Source organism: Oculina patagonica, chromosome 11 (assembly GCF_052425735.1).
Source record: "Oculina patagonica isolate OP01 chromosome 11, crgOcupat, whole genome shotgun sequence".
Lineage (NCBI taxonomy): Eukaryota > Metazoa > Cnidaria > Anthozoa > Scleractinia > Oculinidae > Oculina > Oculina patagonica.
The window spans coordinates 11,029,750-11,048,431 of NC_135768.1; the positions used below are offsets into that span (position 1 = coordinate 11,029,750).

General features: G+C 40.0%; 2 protein-coding genes across 3 annotated transcripts; both read right to left on the reverse strand.

Annotated features, from left to right (window-relative positions):
• Positions 1-916: 916 nt before the first annotated feature.
• LOC144630506 (thioredoxin-related transmembrane protein 1-like) lies at positions 917-12,998 on the reverse strand. 2 transcript variants are annotated; one of them, XR_013566565.1, is made up of 8 exons: positions 12,820-12,998; positions 11,576-11,691; positions 8,737-8,782; positions 8,290-8,418; positions 7,776-7,821; positions 6,374-6,475; positions 3,840-3,994; positions 917-3,167 (listed from the first exon to the last, which is right to left on the reverse strand). XR_013566565.1 is itself a non-coding variant. In XM_078488857.1 (8 exons), exons 1-8 carry the CDS (start codon positions 12,984-12,986, stop codon positions 3,147-3,149), a joined length of 801 nt encoding a protein of 266 aa, XP_078344983.1. In that variant the 5' UTR covers positions 12,987-12,998; the 3' UTR covers positions 917-3,146. The 2 variants fall into 2 exon arrangements, 1 of the variants encoding a protein (XP_078344983.1); XM_078488857.1 differs by having other exon boundaries at positions 3,840-4,013.
• Positions 12,999-16,163: 3,165 nt separating this feature from the next.
• LOC144630210 (poly(A)-specific ribonuclease PARN-like) lies at positions 16,164-18,656 on the reverse strand. The gene has a single exon (XM_078488539.1). The coding sequence runs from the start codon at positions 18,607-18,609 to the stop codon at positions 16,795-16,797; it is 1,815 nt and encodes a 604-aa protein (XP_078344665.1). The 5' UTR covers positions 18,610-18,656; the 3' UTR covers positions 16,164-16,794.
• Between the last annotated feature and the right edge of the window lie 26 nt (positions 18,657-18,682).

Genomic DNA, 18,682 nt, shown 5'->3' on the forward strand with positions numbered 1-18,682 from the left:
AAATTTCTCTTACGTTCCACTCCGTTTTTTCGCGGTCATAACACAGTTGTAATGTGGACAAACAGAACGTATTTTCGGCGATAGAATCGCTTAGGTTGCTCGTTGTTTAGCATGGCGATGTCGAGAAGAAGCACATCTCCACGCGGCGTTACATTTTTTTCCTACATAAAATATGAAAAGCTGACCAGCTTGGCCTACGCAAATGCCGTGGTACCAAAGAGAAACGAGTCCGAGAAAAGAGAGGTAGACTTTTTTAAGGAAAAAAAAAGACAATTATTTGTCGAACACTCGCACGACCTGACAAGAGCGATGAAGTTTATAACGTCGCGCGAATTTCCAGTTTTGCGCGTGGTAGGTTCTGGTTTATATTTCCCATGGCAAGCGGCTGTCAAAGGAAGACAAAAGATGCTGTCACGAGAACAATAGAACCACTTTGATAAAGCCCATGTTCACAAGTTTTAAATCACTTCCGGTCAGGTCAAGTGAAGTCACAGAGCTAACGAAAAGACGCTTGTAAAATCAACCCAAAATTAAGCAGGAAAACGGGTATCCGAACAAACAAATCAAACATCATCTATTCATTTGGCCTTAAATCAAGCTAGGTGTGAGGTAATAGCACTTTTTGTTCAATAATAAGAAAATTATGCCTCGAAATAAATCAGCCCTGATTTTAGTTTCATCCCTTGCTTTTTCTCTCTCTCTCTCTCTCTCTCTCTCTCTCTCGCTCTCCCGTTGAGAATTAATAGTTAATAACATGAATGGAAATACGAGACGTGTTAACTGCATCGTTATTTACGGAGCGTCAGACAAGGCTTGCTCAAACCGTTTTCGCACCGATTCAAATACCATTTTAAGGACAAAGAAAGACACAAGAGCACAACCATTTTAAGGACAAAGAAAGACACAGGAGCACAGGTAACAAACATATCTTTATTTTCATTATTAACTTTGCCAATACAGCGTTCGGGCTCCCTGTGGCAATGTTATGCATTCAGCCTTCATCACAATAAAAAATATTACACCCACTCTAGGTATTGCATGCATAGCTATCTTTCTACATCCATCTTTCGACATTGTTTTTTGACTTACAGTTTGAAATAAGCCAATCAAAACTGATGCTAACCCATGCTGGTTTCATGCAAATGAGCTAACAACTTCAGAGGGTCATGCAAGTGGGCTGTGATTGGCTGATTTCGATCTAGATCTGTCTTGTTTGTTTAGCACATCAAAAGATGGATGTCGATAGAAAGCTGCTATGCATGTAATACTGTAAGTGGGTGTAAGTTTGAGCACACACAGTTTTTTTAACATAGTGAGCTTGCTCCTGTGTTGACAAGTTATAAATTAAGCACTTGTAAATTGTTTTTAATTAGCACTTGAGACATGCAAGAAGCACTTGGCTACACCTTATGCTTCTTTTTGCACTGCTCTCATGTTATCAAACATTCCATTGTTTTCATAATTATGTCCCTCAAAAAAGCACTTTGGTGCATGACATGAACTCTTATTAAAAAGTAGAAAAATGTGCATCCAATCTTATAAAAAAGTGAGGACTTTGGAAAAATAAATTTCGAGTCTACATGCACAGATCTTATATCTGCCAACTTTTTCTGGGTCAAAGGCGTGAGATTTTTATCCTGAGAGTGCCAGGATTTCCGAAGACGATACGACAATGTCCGAAGTTTCCGAAGACGTCCAAAGTATTCCGAAGACGTTCCGAACATCTCCTGATCCCAGTACGTGGACGTGTTTTGCTAAACACGACCACGTTCCCAATGCTTTTTTTTTCGTCAAAACTCTGTCATTTTGGGGAAGGTATCGCCATTTACTCATTTTACATGGTGTTTTATTTTCTCACACTGGTTTGAGATTACATTTTTTGGAAAATGTGTCGTTTTTGGTTGTTATAACTCACATTTTTTTTTCAACTCGTAGGCGTGAGACTCACGCTCAAGGCGTGAGAGTTGGAAGGTATAAGATCTATTGGCTGTTTTTGGAATTTGATGGTACAGCACCCTGCAAATTTGTTAACCAAATACTTTTAGTACAATGTTTGTAAACAATGCATCAGATCAATATTGTGCAAATAATAAACAAGGTACACCACATTATACTGTCACCTGCGAAAACCATTAACCATGCACAACTAGATGTGCAAACACAGACTATAAGGACAACAAATAAAAGTATAGAATACACAAAAAAATTAAACTATAGATAATATAATTGTTTGTTGACAAACAGCCTGTTAAAAAAATAAAAGCTGCAGTTAACTTACACAAGGATGAATTGTTTCACTGTTGAGTGATGCAATACAAATTGTACAGCTTCTTAATCATACATGTCCTTCTTTTTGTTCTTTCCTTTATGAATGGTCATTAATACCAAATTCAAACTTATTATTAATGAGTCTGATAAAAAGAGATGAAGACTCAATAAATACATGTACAAAATTTAATTCTAAATTGACCTTTCAATTCTTAGCTCTACTTCTTGGTGAAAGTGTCATGAGTGTAGTGAATCCTGCAATCCGATTTACACAGTTTACCACTCCAGAAACTTCAGGAATATTCAGTACTAGCAGTCAATAATAAGATTACTGCACCTTGCAATGAAATGGGACCTCTCCTCAATCAGCAATTACATTTTTTTGTTGCTGTCAATCACCAAAGTGGACCTCTCAGGAAATAGAAGTGCACTTCAATGGGTTCAAAAGGTTATTAAAGTTGTGATTGGTAGATATGAATCCATTTTGTTTGTTTATGCTTTTCAAATTTTATTAGTTGAGCTATAATTATGATTAAAGGCAGTGGGAAACACAGTCTTTAGTTTGGTTTTATAACTTTAAAGTTCTAATGGTTTTTAAAGGCACAGTAAAAATTATGGGATTGTTAAAGGTACTAGCACATTGGTCATTGGTTGCCTTTGAAAACCTCCAATCATGTGCTAGTTATTCAAACAATCCCAAACATTTCAGTACCAAAAGCTACGTTGTCTGAATCTATTAAAAGTTTCTGGATTGGTGAATCTCAGTGATCTACAGACTGTGGTGAAATATCAGCTAGCTAAACACTGACAAAATCATCTCAGTGCAGGCTTGCTGTGTGCAAGTTGCGATTTAAAAAAATAGAACTGTGGTACTGTAGTTAATCAGTTGAGGCAGCCACCTAACAGAAATAAAAGAGAAAGAATCAATATTATAATTATATTTTTTTAAAGCAATGATTATATCAGCTGATTCACAGCAATGGTTCGAAAGCTAAATGATAAGACTAGTTTACTTGAGAGCAGATCTTGGGAAATTAAAATTTAATTTAATTTCATTAAAATGTACCTGTTGTTCTCACAGGCACACTTTAAGAATGACCTTCAAATCCCGGGGGGGGGGGGAGGGTGGATGGAAAAGGAAAATAACAGTGATGCTCGTCGTCTCGCTTAGGGGTGTAAATTTCGGATTTTTGGTCTCGCTTAGGGTGTTCTGGGGAAAACACCAATATTTTTAGCCATAATGGTCTCATTTTAGGGTTACACACGAAGAAATATACAAATATAAATTCTATTCTTAGTTTATTGTTATCTTTTAGGACCTTTTAGGGGTCAAGAAAAGCTTGAGCCATGCCCAGATTGGTCTCTTTCAGGGGTTCTTTTAAAAATTTCCGAGGAGCACCCCCGTCCGTTTCATATACAGTGAGTGATTGAGATTTTCTGACTTACAGTTAAAGTTTTCAATTAATTTTTTGACAAGAATCTCTGAAGCCCTAGAAGCCCTAGCAAAACAGGGTCACAACCTTGTTAAATTTTTCTCATTGAACTCAGTAAATCATGCCAGTAATACATACCCTCTTTCTCACTCCACCCTGGTCATTTTTATTTTTTGGTTTTTCTTCTTCTTCACCATCTTCATCCTCTTCACCAGACTCTTCTTCTGACTCTTTCTTTAATGGCTGAGCAGGGACTTTGGTGGAGTGGTAGGAAGGACCTCCAAAAATACAGTCTGACAAAAAGACTATGCCCTGATGACAGTAGAAAACATGAAATGTCACAGTGCCAGATATGTAAATTATCATGGTATGCTATATTGAGATTTTTTATTTATTATGTACAGTGCTGTACCCAACAAAAATTACTGCGTCGCGCTATTTGCACGCCATGCATACCACATGAAACGCTTCAATGGTTTCCCAAATGCTCACATGTTTTATTTGAACCAATCAAAAAATATCATGTTGTGACAAGGCAAATCAAGCGTGAAGTTTTGAAAAGTTTCTGAGAAAATATACGCTTACAAGCTGAACTCAAAAAGCTAAATTTCAGTTGTTAAAAGCGACAAGAATACTGGTTCACTTATCTCTTTTCAAATGTTCCTGAATGTTTTTAATCTCAATCGGACTCACTAAATAGCATTCGGATTCACAGACTTAGGTGAAGTGCACTGTCCTTGAATCACATTAAATGTGACTTGGCAGTTGTGAAAATTGTTCACGGTGTAAGCATGGCTGCTTGTGTTCACCTGTTCACCTCTTGAAGTTGTAGCGGGAAAAGACGGCATTGCGGGTACACCTGCGAAACTGCTCGAAGCTGCTGACTGTGGAGGCATGCTGATAATGTTGGAGAGTTGTTGCTGTTCCTTCTCGCTACCTTCATCGTAGTCGTTAAGAGATTTCTCGCTTACGTGTCCAGTCACCTGGATTATCGACTGCCTCTCGACGCTTGCTGCCCTCAGTTTCTTCACAACCGTCTTCCTTGCGCTGTGGTTAGTCAATCTCTTCTTGCTTTTCTCCAGAGGTGTGTTCTTTACAACGCTCTTCATCATGTTGTCGATTCTGTTTATGCCGAGGCGCTGCTTCTTGTACCAAACATTTGTTTTGGGGTTTTCAATTATGGCAAGGTAAAAAGGACCTTTTTATCGCAGCTCTTGAGGACGTCTACTGAGGTATTGCTTCAGCAACTCAACGGGACATCTCTGACCGCCAGTAGCGAACATTTTTGGCAGAACACTACGATGTTTTGTGTTAAGTCCTCCCTGCCTCGTTTTTGTAGGATTCTCTTTAAATGTGACGTACTCTGTGCCGCTGTCGTCCACACAAAAACTAAAGTCCTCGACTTCCATTGAGTGGTGTTCCTGTCTTCCCCTCAGGCCAAAATGTTGAGTCAAGAGCCACCACATCGTCTGGGAAAGAACTCTTGGGCTGCAGTCACCGAGACTTTGTTCACTCCATAGCATTTCTTCTTCCTCGGTTGTCAGTGCGTTCGCGGCGTTGGGTCTTTTGCCTTTTTTCTTGCTGTCGGAGACACTTCACTTTTCCTTCAAGTACCAATTTGGACTGGTGGAACTCTCGGTCTCTAATTATCGAGTACTTGTAGCCGTGTTCTTTTAAATAGCAGTCAAGGGCTGCCAGCATGGATTTTAAACTCTCAGGTTCGTATCCAAACCCGTCTTTTGTGCGTATTTCTGTGTAGAAGGTTTGCAACATCTCATCGAGTTGTTCGTGCTTGTATTCTTCCATTTTTGGGTTTACTTTTCTCTCTGTTGCCCATGTTTGCCAAACATTCAACCAGGTCTGTGTAGCTTTCAACGTGGTTTTGTTTCTCGCATTTTCCTTAAGTTGCTCGACGATATTTTGGTTTGACAAAGCAAACCGGCTGTCCGCCATTTTTTAATTTGGTTTTCAAATTTGGCGCTTCCCCGGTGTTTCCAAAGCAACTTCTGTATTGCACTCTATAACCCCAATTTGCACTCTATAACCTATTTATGCATTCGTCATTTACCAATCAAAAACGCGGTATTTTGTTGAGTATATAATAATGAGATTTAAAATAATAAAAAAAATTAATAAGAATGTGCAATTCAAGAAAACATCCATACCCACCCCATGGAAGGTTATTGGAAATTCTGAGGGGATGGGGGGTCTCAAAAGCCAAAATTTTGAAAGGAAAGACTCAGTTTGAAGGTTAATTGGAATTTCCAGAGGAGTGGGGGATTCAAACCAAAAAACCTTCCGAGGGAGGGGAATGGATACTTTCTGGAACAACACAATATAATCTTATAATGAAAAGAAATAAAAAATAGTAATATTAATAATTTACATGTAATTTACCACTCCCCATATGCACTTTTCAGGGCCAATATAAACAACCTCTGAACATAACATGGTTAAAAATCCCAAGTGGCAGGAGGCAGACTAGTTGGCTATTGACAAACATAGCTGCAGAGTTGAACTCAAGACTGCCAAGAACAATACTAGCTACTGGTCAGAACAGGACTTCAGCCCATGAGCTCTGGATTTCAAGTAAGGTTCTCTAACCACTCAGCCATGCCACCGCCTAGTTTTAGAACACATTTTAAGTATTACTCAGTCCATACACAACTTACCACCCCAAGTAAAATTCCTACAAGAACTGTCAACACTCCAAATATAGTGTAGGAAGCCCACACTGGAAGGCGGTATGTCACTGTCAGCAGTTCATGAGTGTCCTGCAAACAATGACAATATAAAAATTAACATTGTAGATTGCTGGGAGTTACATGGTGCATTGGGCATGTCTATTGAGAAAAGCAACAAAACTGCTGCCTTCTTTGCAGCTTCATTTCAGGGCCTCTGTCATCATCATCCTCCCCCAAGTATCATCCTGCTTCCCACAACTCTTTTCCCTGTGAGTTTCCACTTCAGGTAAAGGTAAAATCCATTCCATTATCTTTCAGATTGGAACAGAAAGAACTAGGACCTGTGCTACTTTGCCCAAATGAGATCTGCTATTACGTAGTTTTCTAAAGATTATCCCAATGCAAATATTTGTTAGACTGCGCCAAGAATTCATTAGTATAAGTTTTATCTACTCTCACCATGTGGCAAGGTGTCATTTTTGGGTGAAAAGCTTTGGGGCTCCTCAAAAGAAAATTTATAGGGGGAGGCTCCACTTTGAGGCCTAAACCCTTTACCCTTCGATATAACATTTTTGACACAAAAGTAAACTATTTTATACACATTCGACTGAAAATGGAACCCCTTTCACATCTATTTCTTAAATTTTCACTAATAACATGTACCGTATTATAATAACTAAATTGACTGTTCAGTGGGTCTGTTGGGGATATTTTAAAAATGTAAGGTACTTTTCTATAGCTAAATGATTATACTCCAACTTGTGAAATCGTTACCATTTTATATCTGCAGCATGAAAAAGGTACCCCTTCTGGACATAGCCTAACCATAATAATATAGTCTGCTATATAAGGAGGCCTGTTTATAATGAAAAAAGTTGCTCCTGGTAGGAGGGTAACCCTCTCCCCCAAGCCATTTTTCACCGAGCATTTATATGAACAAAGCTCTCTCTACTGACCAAGCCAAAACTGAGACTTCCCAGTTTTGAGCTGTTCCAATTTGTCCCTAGTAGGTAAGTGAAAAATAGCCATTAACTCTAGTGGAACAGCTAGATTGAGCACATGTTCAGAGTTCTACAGCATACACACGGAGTTCTACAGCGCAGACTCAGCCAAACTCGGCCCAGGCTTCCCTCCTCCCAGAGTTAAATGTAAATAAAAGGTGTATTATTACAACATAAAAGTGTTTGTATGGGGAAAAGTTAACTCACATCTCAGGCTCACACTGGCTACCCTGCCCCCCAAGGCAATTTTGCAATTTCTCATAAACGGTTTGCAGAAATGCAAGAAAAGCTCTCACTATAGCTTGGGGAAGCCTGGAATGGAGGGTAACCCTCATACCAGGGACAATTCTTCCTCATATAAACGGGCCCTTAGTTTACCAATAAGTTACCTTTAAAATCACAGACAACTTGAACATCAGACCAAGACATCCCATGCTAAAAAGAACATAACACGATTAAAAAATCATGCATGTGCAGGCCAGGCCAAAAATGATCACCACAATTTCTAATACTTAATGAAGAATTGCATGAGCATAATAAAACGACGTTCACAAAAATAGTAAATCAAGACATTTAGACCAAACATCTTCGGTCTTCGTCTTATGCGCCTACTGGTGTGATGAGTCATGATGATGATGATGATCTTCGGTCTTCATCCGTTTCAAATGTCATAAAGGCCTCAATGGCTTATTTTGATAATTGTTAATATTATAATTTTTCAATTTGAACATTTTTATTTACCTATATAGTGAAATCAGACCATCTAAAAAGCTAGTAAGTATGCATTGAATTGTTTCATCCTTGTTTCATGTCTGGAAAAAGGTATGTGTGTCAACAGTTTTGTCCAGGATACCCCTCAACATACACTCTTGAGAAATTTAATTTTAAATCTGATATACATACAGATGTGAACTTGGAGATTTCCACCAAGGCACTGGCTCAATTTCCCTCCATTTCTGACCACTTATGAAGTCTGTGAATCCTTTCAGAGACCTTGACCCTTCATATTTCCGAAACTCTCCATTTTTTACACTAAAGATTAAAATAATTAAACATGATGTTATTTAGACAATAACTCTTACTAATTTTTAAAGAAATAAAAAAAGAATGTGAAAACAAACCCGAGACTGTGCAGCACATGCTGGATGTCAGCTTTAAATATTATATATTAATCTTACTTCAAAGACAAGGAAAATATAGAAGTATGTATTGAACATAAAATACTATCTATAGAGGGCTAGAATGAAGAGAACCAAAACCCTCTTCACTACTACTTTAGTGGTGGCTTTGCATCAATTGCAGGTGAATAAATTTAAGGATTGGGGAAAAAACAAATGAATGTATACTTACTGGTATATAGTTGGTAATGAGAAAACCATGAATCTTCCACTAAGAACTAAAAAGAAAGGAAACCTTAAAATTGTTTGAATGCAGATGCAGTAAATAATTTATTTGTACGGTACCATTGATACAAGCAAATAAAGGGGAAGATGTATTAAATGTTCCTGACCACATAAATTCAGTAGATTTCTTACCACCCACAACCCCTTGTCATAAATTCAATTGTATTATTAGAGCTTCATACTTTCTTTTAAAAAATTTTGCTTTGAATTTTGTAATGCCTGCCTTCATGGCGTAGGTATGGATATTAACCCTTGTAAAAATTTTATCGCGATCGCGGTGCGACCGCGCCGCGATTGCCGCGATCGCGCCGCGAATGTCGCGATCGCGCCGCGACTGACGCGATCGCGCCGCGATTTGTTGTCATCGCGACGCGATCGTGCGTGACGCGATTGTAAATGAACGCGAACGCGCCACGATAGTTGCGATCGCGCCGCGAATGTCGCGATCGCGCCACGATTGCCGCGATAGTCGCGATCGCGGCGTGATGAGTGCGATCGCGGCGCGATTGATTACCACCGCACCGCGATTTGGGGGGCTGGAATAAATCTCGGGAAGTGTTCCCGGCGAGAACTCACTTCTCGATCACCGGGAGAAAGTCAATATGCTTTGAAACTCTCACAAATCATGCTGTGGTCGTAACGCAAATCATGACTTGTATTGATGAAATAAACTTTAAGTACTAATCAAAGTAGTTATAAAACTAGTTTGATTTAAAATGTCGAAAAACATTTTATTACGTGACGGTGAGCCGTGAGGACGTGATTCCCACGAGAAAAGTTTTATTTAGTTTTAGTCTAGACGAACTGGCGCGACAAAGCGGCGCGTGATAATGAGTAAAGATAAATTAAAAGATAAGAATTTTTATTTCTTAACAGTCCGTTTTTTAATCTTTTCAAACACTTTGTTTCTTTCTTTTCTTATCTTTGAGGAACCTTAATACCTTTGAGCAATCCAATGACAAATTTCTGTCGGCCATTTTCTTCAAATGCAAATACAATCAGGAATTCGCTGCAATTGCGTTTTTTGCATTGAAAAATCCTCTATATGGCATTTAATTTAATTGTGGCTCCGAAGAGGCTGTCAGAATGAGCTTTTTTTAGAGCTTTATATTTACCTTCCCGTAGACCACGATCGTAGACCACACACATCGAAGTCCTTTCCCGCCTTTTGCCGCAAGGTGTCGTGAACTGAGCGTTACGATTGGCTGAGCTAGGTCACGTAGTGCATAGTACACGCAATCGCTACGCCATCGCAAGCAGAAAAGAAATTTTATTTCGAGAAAGTTGGTATGTTTTCTCTTCACAATCAGGACTGGAAAAATGTGTTCTTTTTTAGCTGCTTCTGAATAACAAGAGTTTAGAAGCGACCTAACTTGAGGGAAAAGCGTCTCTGTGAAAACTGCTAGAATTTGTTTTGTTAATTCGAGCGACAGCTTCGTCACTTCGTCGCTTCGTCATGGACTTTGTTGACTGAACTACAGCTAAACTGTGAATATAAAAAAACTGCAAAACTCGAACAGTGGAAAGAGGAAAACATTTTGACGGTAAGGACCATTCAATGCAAAGTTGTACCTGTTGATGCTTGGGACTTAAATGTTGTATTATTTAAAAAAGCTTCGGGGGAGAAGAAAGCGCATCTTCGACGGTTCGGCTTCTTCGCAGATGCAAGAGATAGTTCGCTCGTTTGGTAGATCACATCATTGCATCTTCTTTCGCTTGAGCATGAGTAAAAGGTTAGTTGCCGTTATGTATGTGTTGTTCACATTTTACAGAAGAACTGTTCACTTATTTGCTTGTAAACTAAAGACTCAATCACGCTCTCCAGCTTTGCGAAATTTAATTGTGCTCGGCAGCGAAACTGGCCGTTTTTTTCTGTAAGCTTCCGTAAATAAATGATGTTGTTTCGATACAGTCTGTGTGTTTGTTTTGTCGGTATGCAAAACGCCAAGATAATTGTTTTTAAATTTATAGATTTAGGCGCGATCGCGGCGCGATTCAAGCCAAATCGCGGCGCGATTCCCGACCCATCGCGCCGCGATGCGAGAATCGCGGCACGAATCGCGGCGCGATCCAAGCTCAATCGCGGGGCGATCGCGCCAATCGCGGCGGCCAAAAACGCGCCGCGAATCGCGGCACGAATCGCGGCACGAATCACGGCGCGATCCAAGCTCAATCGCGGCGCGATCGCGCCAATCGCGGCGGCCAAAAACGCGCCGCGATTCGCGGCGCGTTCGCGGCGCGATCGCGGTAAAATTTTTACAAGGGATTGAACCACAATCTCCTTTCCCACCCTGGGAAAAAGTGAAGAACAGATCCCCCAAAATAAAAAACTGCCAGTCACCTATCAGCTAACTGTCTGTCAGCTGACGATCAGACTGTTAAATTTATTGGCTTGACTGTTGGCCATTTGTTGGCCTTATTTTGATTTAAATGTGGTAAATGGAATTTAGGTTAAGTAACAAACCAATACTGGTCAGGGGGGGCATCGCAATAGTTAAACATATCAGGTCTCTATAGGGGCATCACATTAGCCGTTCCAGCCATTTCTGTGCTCCCACCCCTTCCATAGGGTAAGCATTGGATTTGGTTAGTATTTTGGTTATAAGTATTCCACTGATTCTATCAGTGTAACGGCCTGGTGGTTGCTGCTCTGAAGGGTTGCCATGGATACCTTCACATTCTCTAGAATTTTGCGTGGCTTTATCATACCTAGGGCACCCTTCCCCAAGCTCATCCATTGGTGATGAGTTTTATTTCCAACATCAAAGAAAAAGGTGACTAATTACCAGGTTCCTTAGTTGTGTCAACCTCTCCAACATTTATGCCAAGTTTTTCAGCTTTAAGAGCAAGAGTGGACCACACAGGACCAACTTGTTGACAAGCAGGGCACCATGGAGCAAAGCTTGAAGAAAAAATATACTGGCCTATTAGTATACATAATTTTACTGTGACCTTACAGCTATTTACATTGTTTGCCTGTTGGAGTTCAGAATATTAAGGTGGTTCAGGTTTCAGTGCTCATTAGGGTCATACAAGTCCGTCAGGGTTACCCCCTGCAGTTAATCTACCGATACCCATTTAAGCTTATATACCTGGGTAAAGAGAGAGGCCCTACCAGGGGGGTTCCCGTGCCGCTTGTCTAAATTTAAAAATGCCAGGGCTGTGAATCGCTGTTTTACCATTAGCTTCAGTGTCGCTGTTGGTAGTAACCATCAATTGAAGGAAAATTACTTGTCCTACCATAGTCGGAATTTAAGTTTTTTCAAAAGGGTGTGTCCGATTTTTTATGTGCTGTCGCTACTTTTTGGGCCATGTCGCTTGTCAGAATTTCCTGGCAGGGCCTCAAGAAAGGCACTTCAATAAATTAGGTGGTGTGTTATCCTAATGCTGAGAAATCATGCCAGTAATTTATAATTATTTACAAATTATATATTAGTAATAAATTATGCTATGACAACTTAGTCTTATCTTTGTTTTTGTGATTACAGCTGATATGTCAATATTTTATATGAAGACCCATATGGGCCAGTTGCTGAAAATGTTAAAACATAGTTAAGCTATGGTATTTCTTCCTGCTGTGAATAGCATGTGCCTCTTTCTTTCTTGATCATTTTTCATCTCTTTCAGTGTTCATGATAAGTTTATTTTTCTTCCCAATTCAATTATTTTCAAACAGAAATATAATATTAGCAAGTAAGGGCCCAGTTTCTTTAGTTCAAAAGGCTAGGAAACACAGAACTCTCTCTGGTCACTAGAGTCACGAAACCTCTCTCCCCTGCCCTGGGGGCATAAATGGGTGTAACAGATCGAAGAATCTAGAGGGTCTGCGACGGGCTACGATAGCGTCCTTTCAACAGGTGTACCATTTTCTTAGTCGTTTCAAGTTGCAGAAACCAGAATTAAAACGCTGGTATTAATGAGCAATTAGGCATTTCCGATCCCTGGAAATAGAACAAACAGAGGCCCTACCTACCGCACCCTAGCGGCAAATACAAAGAGCTGATATTATTCCGATCAACAAAGTACTCACAATTTAACCATCCACTCTCCTTTTAACATGCGATCCCAGTTCTCATTTCGAAGTTGCTGATTTGGAGGAATAACTGGCGTCTTAACTTTTTTGTCCTTAGCTAAACACAATGGAGAAAATAGCAAAAGAACAAGAAGACCTGCGATTCCCGCCATGTTGGACGCCATGTTCTTTCGTCATTGAGCCAGCAAACTGCAAATTGAAACCAGCGCTTTTACTCCTCAGGGCATGCACAACAATTTTCAAAATGGCGTCCGTATCGCGCTGTCGTTCATCGCTGCTTTCTCTGCGGAAATCCACGAGTTTATTAACGGTAATTTGCGTGAAAGTTTACACTTTGATTAAGATAATCGTTAGCTTACTTTTGTCGTGATCTTGCAGAGAAATTCGAAGAACTGTATCACTCAGACGGCTCAATGTTCAAGGACGATATTCGGCCCTTCTTCAGCGACTTTACAGCAAACAAGTAAAACTAGCATGTGAGTATGCTTTTGATTATTACATTTTGGGTTGCATTACTCTTTTAAAGTTAATTCTCTTGGTCCACAGAGGACATTCGCGTTCGTTAAGACCTTGTGATCATTCTCGATCTCGATCTGAGCTGAGTTCCAGCTGCAAACACCACTAAGACTGTGGAGGGTTATGGGAGGGTTATGTAAGGATCTTAGAAATCTATGGAGATTTGGGTGTTTATGGCAAATCTGTAGGAATTTTCCAGGGAATGTCCGGAATTTTTCATGGGACGGGGTTTTATTGCACTTGTTACTGGCTTGGTGTGGGGGAAACCTTAGCCCACCCCAGCTCATAAATACTGTATGATTATGTGAAGGAACTGGGGATTTTGTGGGGACTTTGCAACAAATCAGAACCCTTGTGGTGTGGGGAATGTGGGATATTAGATTTATGGGGACTAGGTAGCAAAGTTTCCTATAGGCCGTTTTACGGATACGGCGGCTATAACGTTTTTTCCCTTTTCCCTTCCTTTATTGTTCTTTTTATTTTTTTTTTTTTTTTTTTTATTATTTCTCCACTTTCATAAAAAAAAAAAAAATTTTTTTTTTTTGGATGGGGGGGGGGAAAAGGGAAAAGCGAAAAAGGCCTATGCTGTCACTCCAGCTAGTGCTTGAACTCGGCCCACTCAATTGGAAGTCTAAGGCTTTGTACACAAGGAACCAGCCCTTTACTGATCTGTATCTAGATCAATATGAGCAGATTAGTTGTTTCTGTCAGTTAATCATGAACAGAAGATACTGAAACAGCCTTGGACCAGATCCATTTAGCACAAGTCCCCTGTGAACAAAGTCGTAATTATTTAATATACAGCCTGTCTCCAATGTGGACTTGTCTCAATGTTCACATGGGGAAAGTGACTGCAGAAAGCAAGCTCAGGGATCAGGACTGGACAGCCATACAGAAAGTAGTTCTCTCGTGTGAACACAAAAAGACTATCTGGTGTGCATTTTGCTCCAAATCCATTTGAAACCAGTCCCATATGAATATAGACAAACATGCTCACCACTGATCAGGTTTAAGAGCCTTCCTCAGGAAAGGATTTAAATGACTAAATTGATGGGGAGGTGTGAAGGATGTGTTTTAATGCAAACAAAGACTGTGCAAGCCAGCGAAACATTCAAGTTAGAATAGCGTTACAGCTTGATTATTGCATTTTTTCCTTTGATAGTGTCCAAGCTGTTACAAAGAGATTCAGTTCCCAAATGTCAAGAAATTTCCAAGAAAAATTTCCACCTGTCTTGGGCTGCAATGTTCTATCAATAGTGGTTATAGAGAATCTCATTGGTTCAAGTGAACTGGAGGAAAGTGCGGAGGGTGAAGATGAAGCTACGAGTGGAAGAAAACGCATAAGGCTATGGAACCTTCTGGATGACATTCCGTAACTGATAAATAAAAATATGTTGATTTATCTAAACCACTTACTTGAACTTTCCTTTTAATTTTTTTTTATTATTTCTAGCAAAAAGAAATACATGTAACTAAACTGAGGTTGTGATAAATTTTATTGCCTTCAAGTTCACTTAAGGAAATTGTAAAAATACACTTCTGTTGTTGCCCAAAAGTCTGTCTCACATGAATCAATGAGGCCCTGCCAGAGTAACATGTAACATGGCCCAGAAAGTAGCGACAGCACATAAAATTAAATCGTAACAAACGACAACCCTTTTAGAAAAACATAAATTCTGACAAGGACACGTAACTTTCCTTCAATTTTACTACCGACAGCGACGCGAAGTTTGATAAAAACAGCGACACGGCGCATTTTTAATTTAGACAAGCGACACGGGACCCCCCCCCCCCCCCCTGGCAGGGCCTCATCAATAGCTCGCTAGCCTTTGAGAGAACAATAGAACAAACAACAGGAACAATGCCCCTAGTCCCCTAAACAATAGCGACTGCTACACTAGAGGAACAGTAGAATTACAAGCTTGTGAGAGCTGGTATTAGTACTGATTATAAGGGGTGATGAATGGTATATCACCAAGACTTCACATTAATGCAGTGATACTTTTCTGTGACCCCAAGACTTTCCTAGTCTTGCAAAAGAGTAAAATATAAAAAAAAAAATCTGCAAGATGTCATCCCTTGGGAGCAGGTGTGTGTGGGGGAGGGGGGGGGGATTTTTCTGTGTACTCACAGAGGTTGATTGTTGAGTTCAAAGGGCCGCCATCTTGATTTCTTAAGGCAAACAAAGACTGGAGAGTGCAAATGCCAGTGGAAAGGGGCACCGGAGGCAGAAAAATATCTATTTTTCCTGCCCCTCGACACCCACGCTATAACCCCCAGCACTCCTACCCATGGTCACTTTGTACTTTCCCCAGTTTTCACTCACCTTAAGAAACCAATGCAAGATGGCAGCCTCTCAAACTCGATGATCAACCTCTATGACCACACAGAAATAATAGGGAACTGTGAGCAGTCTATGCTGTTACTGAAAGTTGATGTTCATAATGAAGAAAACAATACTACTCAAAAAGGGGAAGTCAAAAAATAGGCCTTTAAGGGAGGGGGGAGGAAGGGGGGGGGACAAGAGGAGGGCCAGACGGATACCCAATAAAATAATTACAATCAAGTTATAAATAAGTTACTGAGAATGAAGAAATTAAAACTGCAACAGCCTTACTTGACACATAACACTTCCAATTTGCATCATCATTGAAAGTATGCAATGCAGTTTTATTAGTCACTTTAATTTTATACTTTTGAACCTACAGTTTTTGTTATAGCAAGTTGACCTGTCATCCATCCATTGTGTCTGACTGAGCTAACTGGGTTGCAAATTGTAAACGTCTTTTCTCTGAGTGCAATGTAGGGTACCAACATTCCCTCTATTTCCTTAGCTCTCCAGTGAGCAGTGAAAAAAGGAAGAACAAAATTGTTTTCCTCTTGCTCTTTTTTCACTGTTTGCTTAACAGACTAAGGAACAACAGGGCCTGCTCATAGATTAAGTGCAATGCTGGGAGTGAGTGTGTCTTCTTTTTAAGGAATTTGTTAGCTTTAGAGTTAAGTACATGTTAATCCACTAACCTTCTACAAAAAAGAACTCAGGTGCATTTGTATTAATCAGTTTGCTCTTCTTTGAATACTTTACAAGCCGACATCAAGTTCAAACTTTGTTTAAATTACACTACATCACACTAGAATGTACATTGTACACAATTTGTTTGAAACATTGTTCTAATGATTGCAGACATAATGAATGTTTCCTACTTCAGTTAACACTACATAACTATGTACACAGTCTCTGTTATGAAACACTTATCTATAACCATTACTGGTTTAGACACAGTGTATGTTTTTTGCTTTCCTAAACTAAAAACTATTGTTTTGCCACCAAACGTCATAACCACCAAAATAATGTTGTGGAAAGGAAGTGAAGTCACTGTGTGGATTTGTTAATGTAGCCTGTCCCTGTCAATTTTCAAAAGAAACCAATGTTTATCTAACACTTGTGCTGCGACATCACCAATCCACAGGTTCCTCGAATGCTTTGTCTTCTTTCTTCTGCTTCTTTTTGGCAGGCTCTGGCGATTCTTCATCATCGACTATCTCCCCTTCTTCTGGTTCACTGGTCGCAATGGTTTCTGTCTTATCTGCCTGGATTTCTTTGGGTGATGAAGTTTTCCAACCAACGTCCATGTACCTTGGTCTCTTTAGAGGAGTACGTCTCTCATATTCCATGTTGTCTTCGTGCACACCATGCAACTGCCGCCTGTGCTCTGCATAAGAAACTATGGTATAACACTCTCCTTCACAATCCAGCACATCTAACACTTTGTTTGCATTCTCCCTTCGAGCCAATGAGATAAAAGCAGAGGTGCTATTGATCCAAGAGATATAAACAAATCCAAAGTTATTGAATAAGTCAAGAATGTCTCCTTGCTTCCAATCACTTGGGAATGTTAGATAGAATACATGATCACGCGATGGATTCAGGTCAGGCCCTGCCAAGTTAAAATATGGAACATCCTCCATTCTCATCACAAAAATTTTGTTTAAGAATGGAACAACCAAGGAGGAATCTGGTGGAACGTTGATCTTTGGAGGCTCTTGGAAAGAACCAAGGTGGTTTGACATGGAAATAAATGCAAGTCCTGTGATGTATGCATCATAGCCAGCTTCATGAGCTTTCTCGTTGCTTTCTTCGTAATTAGAAAACCCTTCATCAAATTGCACTGCCACATTCTGGAATGGTTTCTTTGAAACATGCTTTACAAGATCCGCTAGCACAGATGAAGGGATAAGATCTCTGAAGGGCTGTGTATTTGCCATGACTTTTGTGTCAACAAGCCTTGGAAACACGGCACTGATGGTAGCTTTGAAGTCTTCAAAGTGTTCTGGCAGCGGGCACAAAAATTGATCAATCACGTGGATTAGATCAAGACACATGTTGTGACCAACAACCAATTTACCCGACTGTGAAATCATTTTCACAACTTGTGAGAACCCAACAGCATTTTCAATCAGCTCTTGCTCCTTCGCCTGTTTTTCTTCCTCCATTTTCTTTTTCTCATCCTCATTCACCTTAGTAACCACAATGAAACGTTCCTTTTTCTCATTCATTGCTGCTTCCATGTGAATCCCAGCCTTAAATCTCTGTTTAGCATTTTGGTAGATCAGCTTTCTTAGGTAACCATTGCATGGTGGAAATTGAGTGACTTTCCCCTCCGGATCTTTAAGCATTTCTTCTATACTATCGCATGCTTTCTCTACAAATTCCTTGTGTTCCGGGGGGACAGCTGCTCTGGGCGTCTTCTGAGAGGATCCCCCACTTGCTTCAGTGACAGTTGTTGAATCAGGGGAGGTAAATGAAGTTGAAGTAAATGAATCTTGCGCACTTCTAGCGAGAAAATGTTCTCTCAATTTTGTCTCATCATAGGGCCGCAAATACGAGATTCCTTCACGAAAAAGTTTGTTGAAGTCGAAGCTGTGCTCAGTAAGGAAGTCAATACTAGAACTTTGGCACAAAAAGCGGACATCAGGGCATTGCCTATTCCACACCTTTGGAAAGATGTAAAAGTTAAAAGGCTTCGCGATGTACGACTCTTGTTTCTTATCCCAAGTAAAGGTGCACAGTCCGAACTGGATAATGATGAACTCTTTCGAACCTTCCTTCAGCTTTGAGTAGCGTTCTTGCGGCGTGTCAAACGAATTTTCCACTCCCCATTTCACGTTTAGCCCTGAAAACTCCGCGTCAATTGCAAGCAACGAAGCTGAATTTATCGCTTCAGCGATAGTGGGGAGGGATTGGAGGAAATTGGAGCGTAAAATCTCCATTACTAGGTTTCGAAGATTAAAACGCCCGCCATGTGTCTGAAGTACAGATTTTGTTGCTTTTTTAAATGAGGTA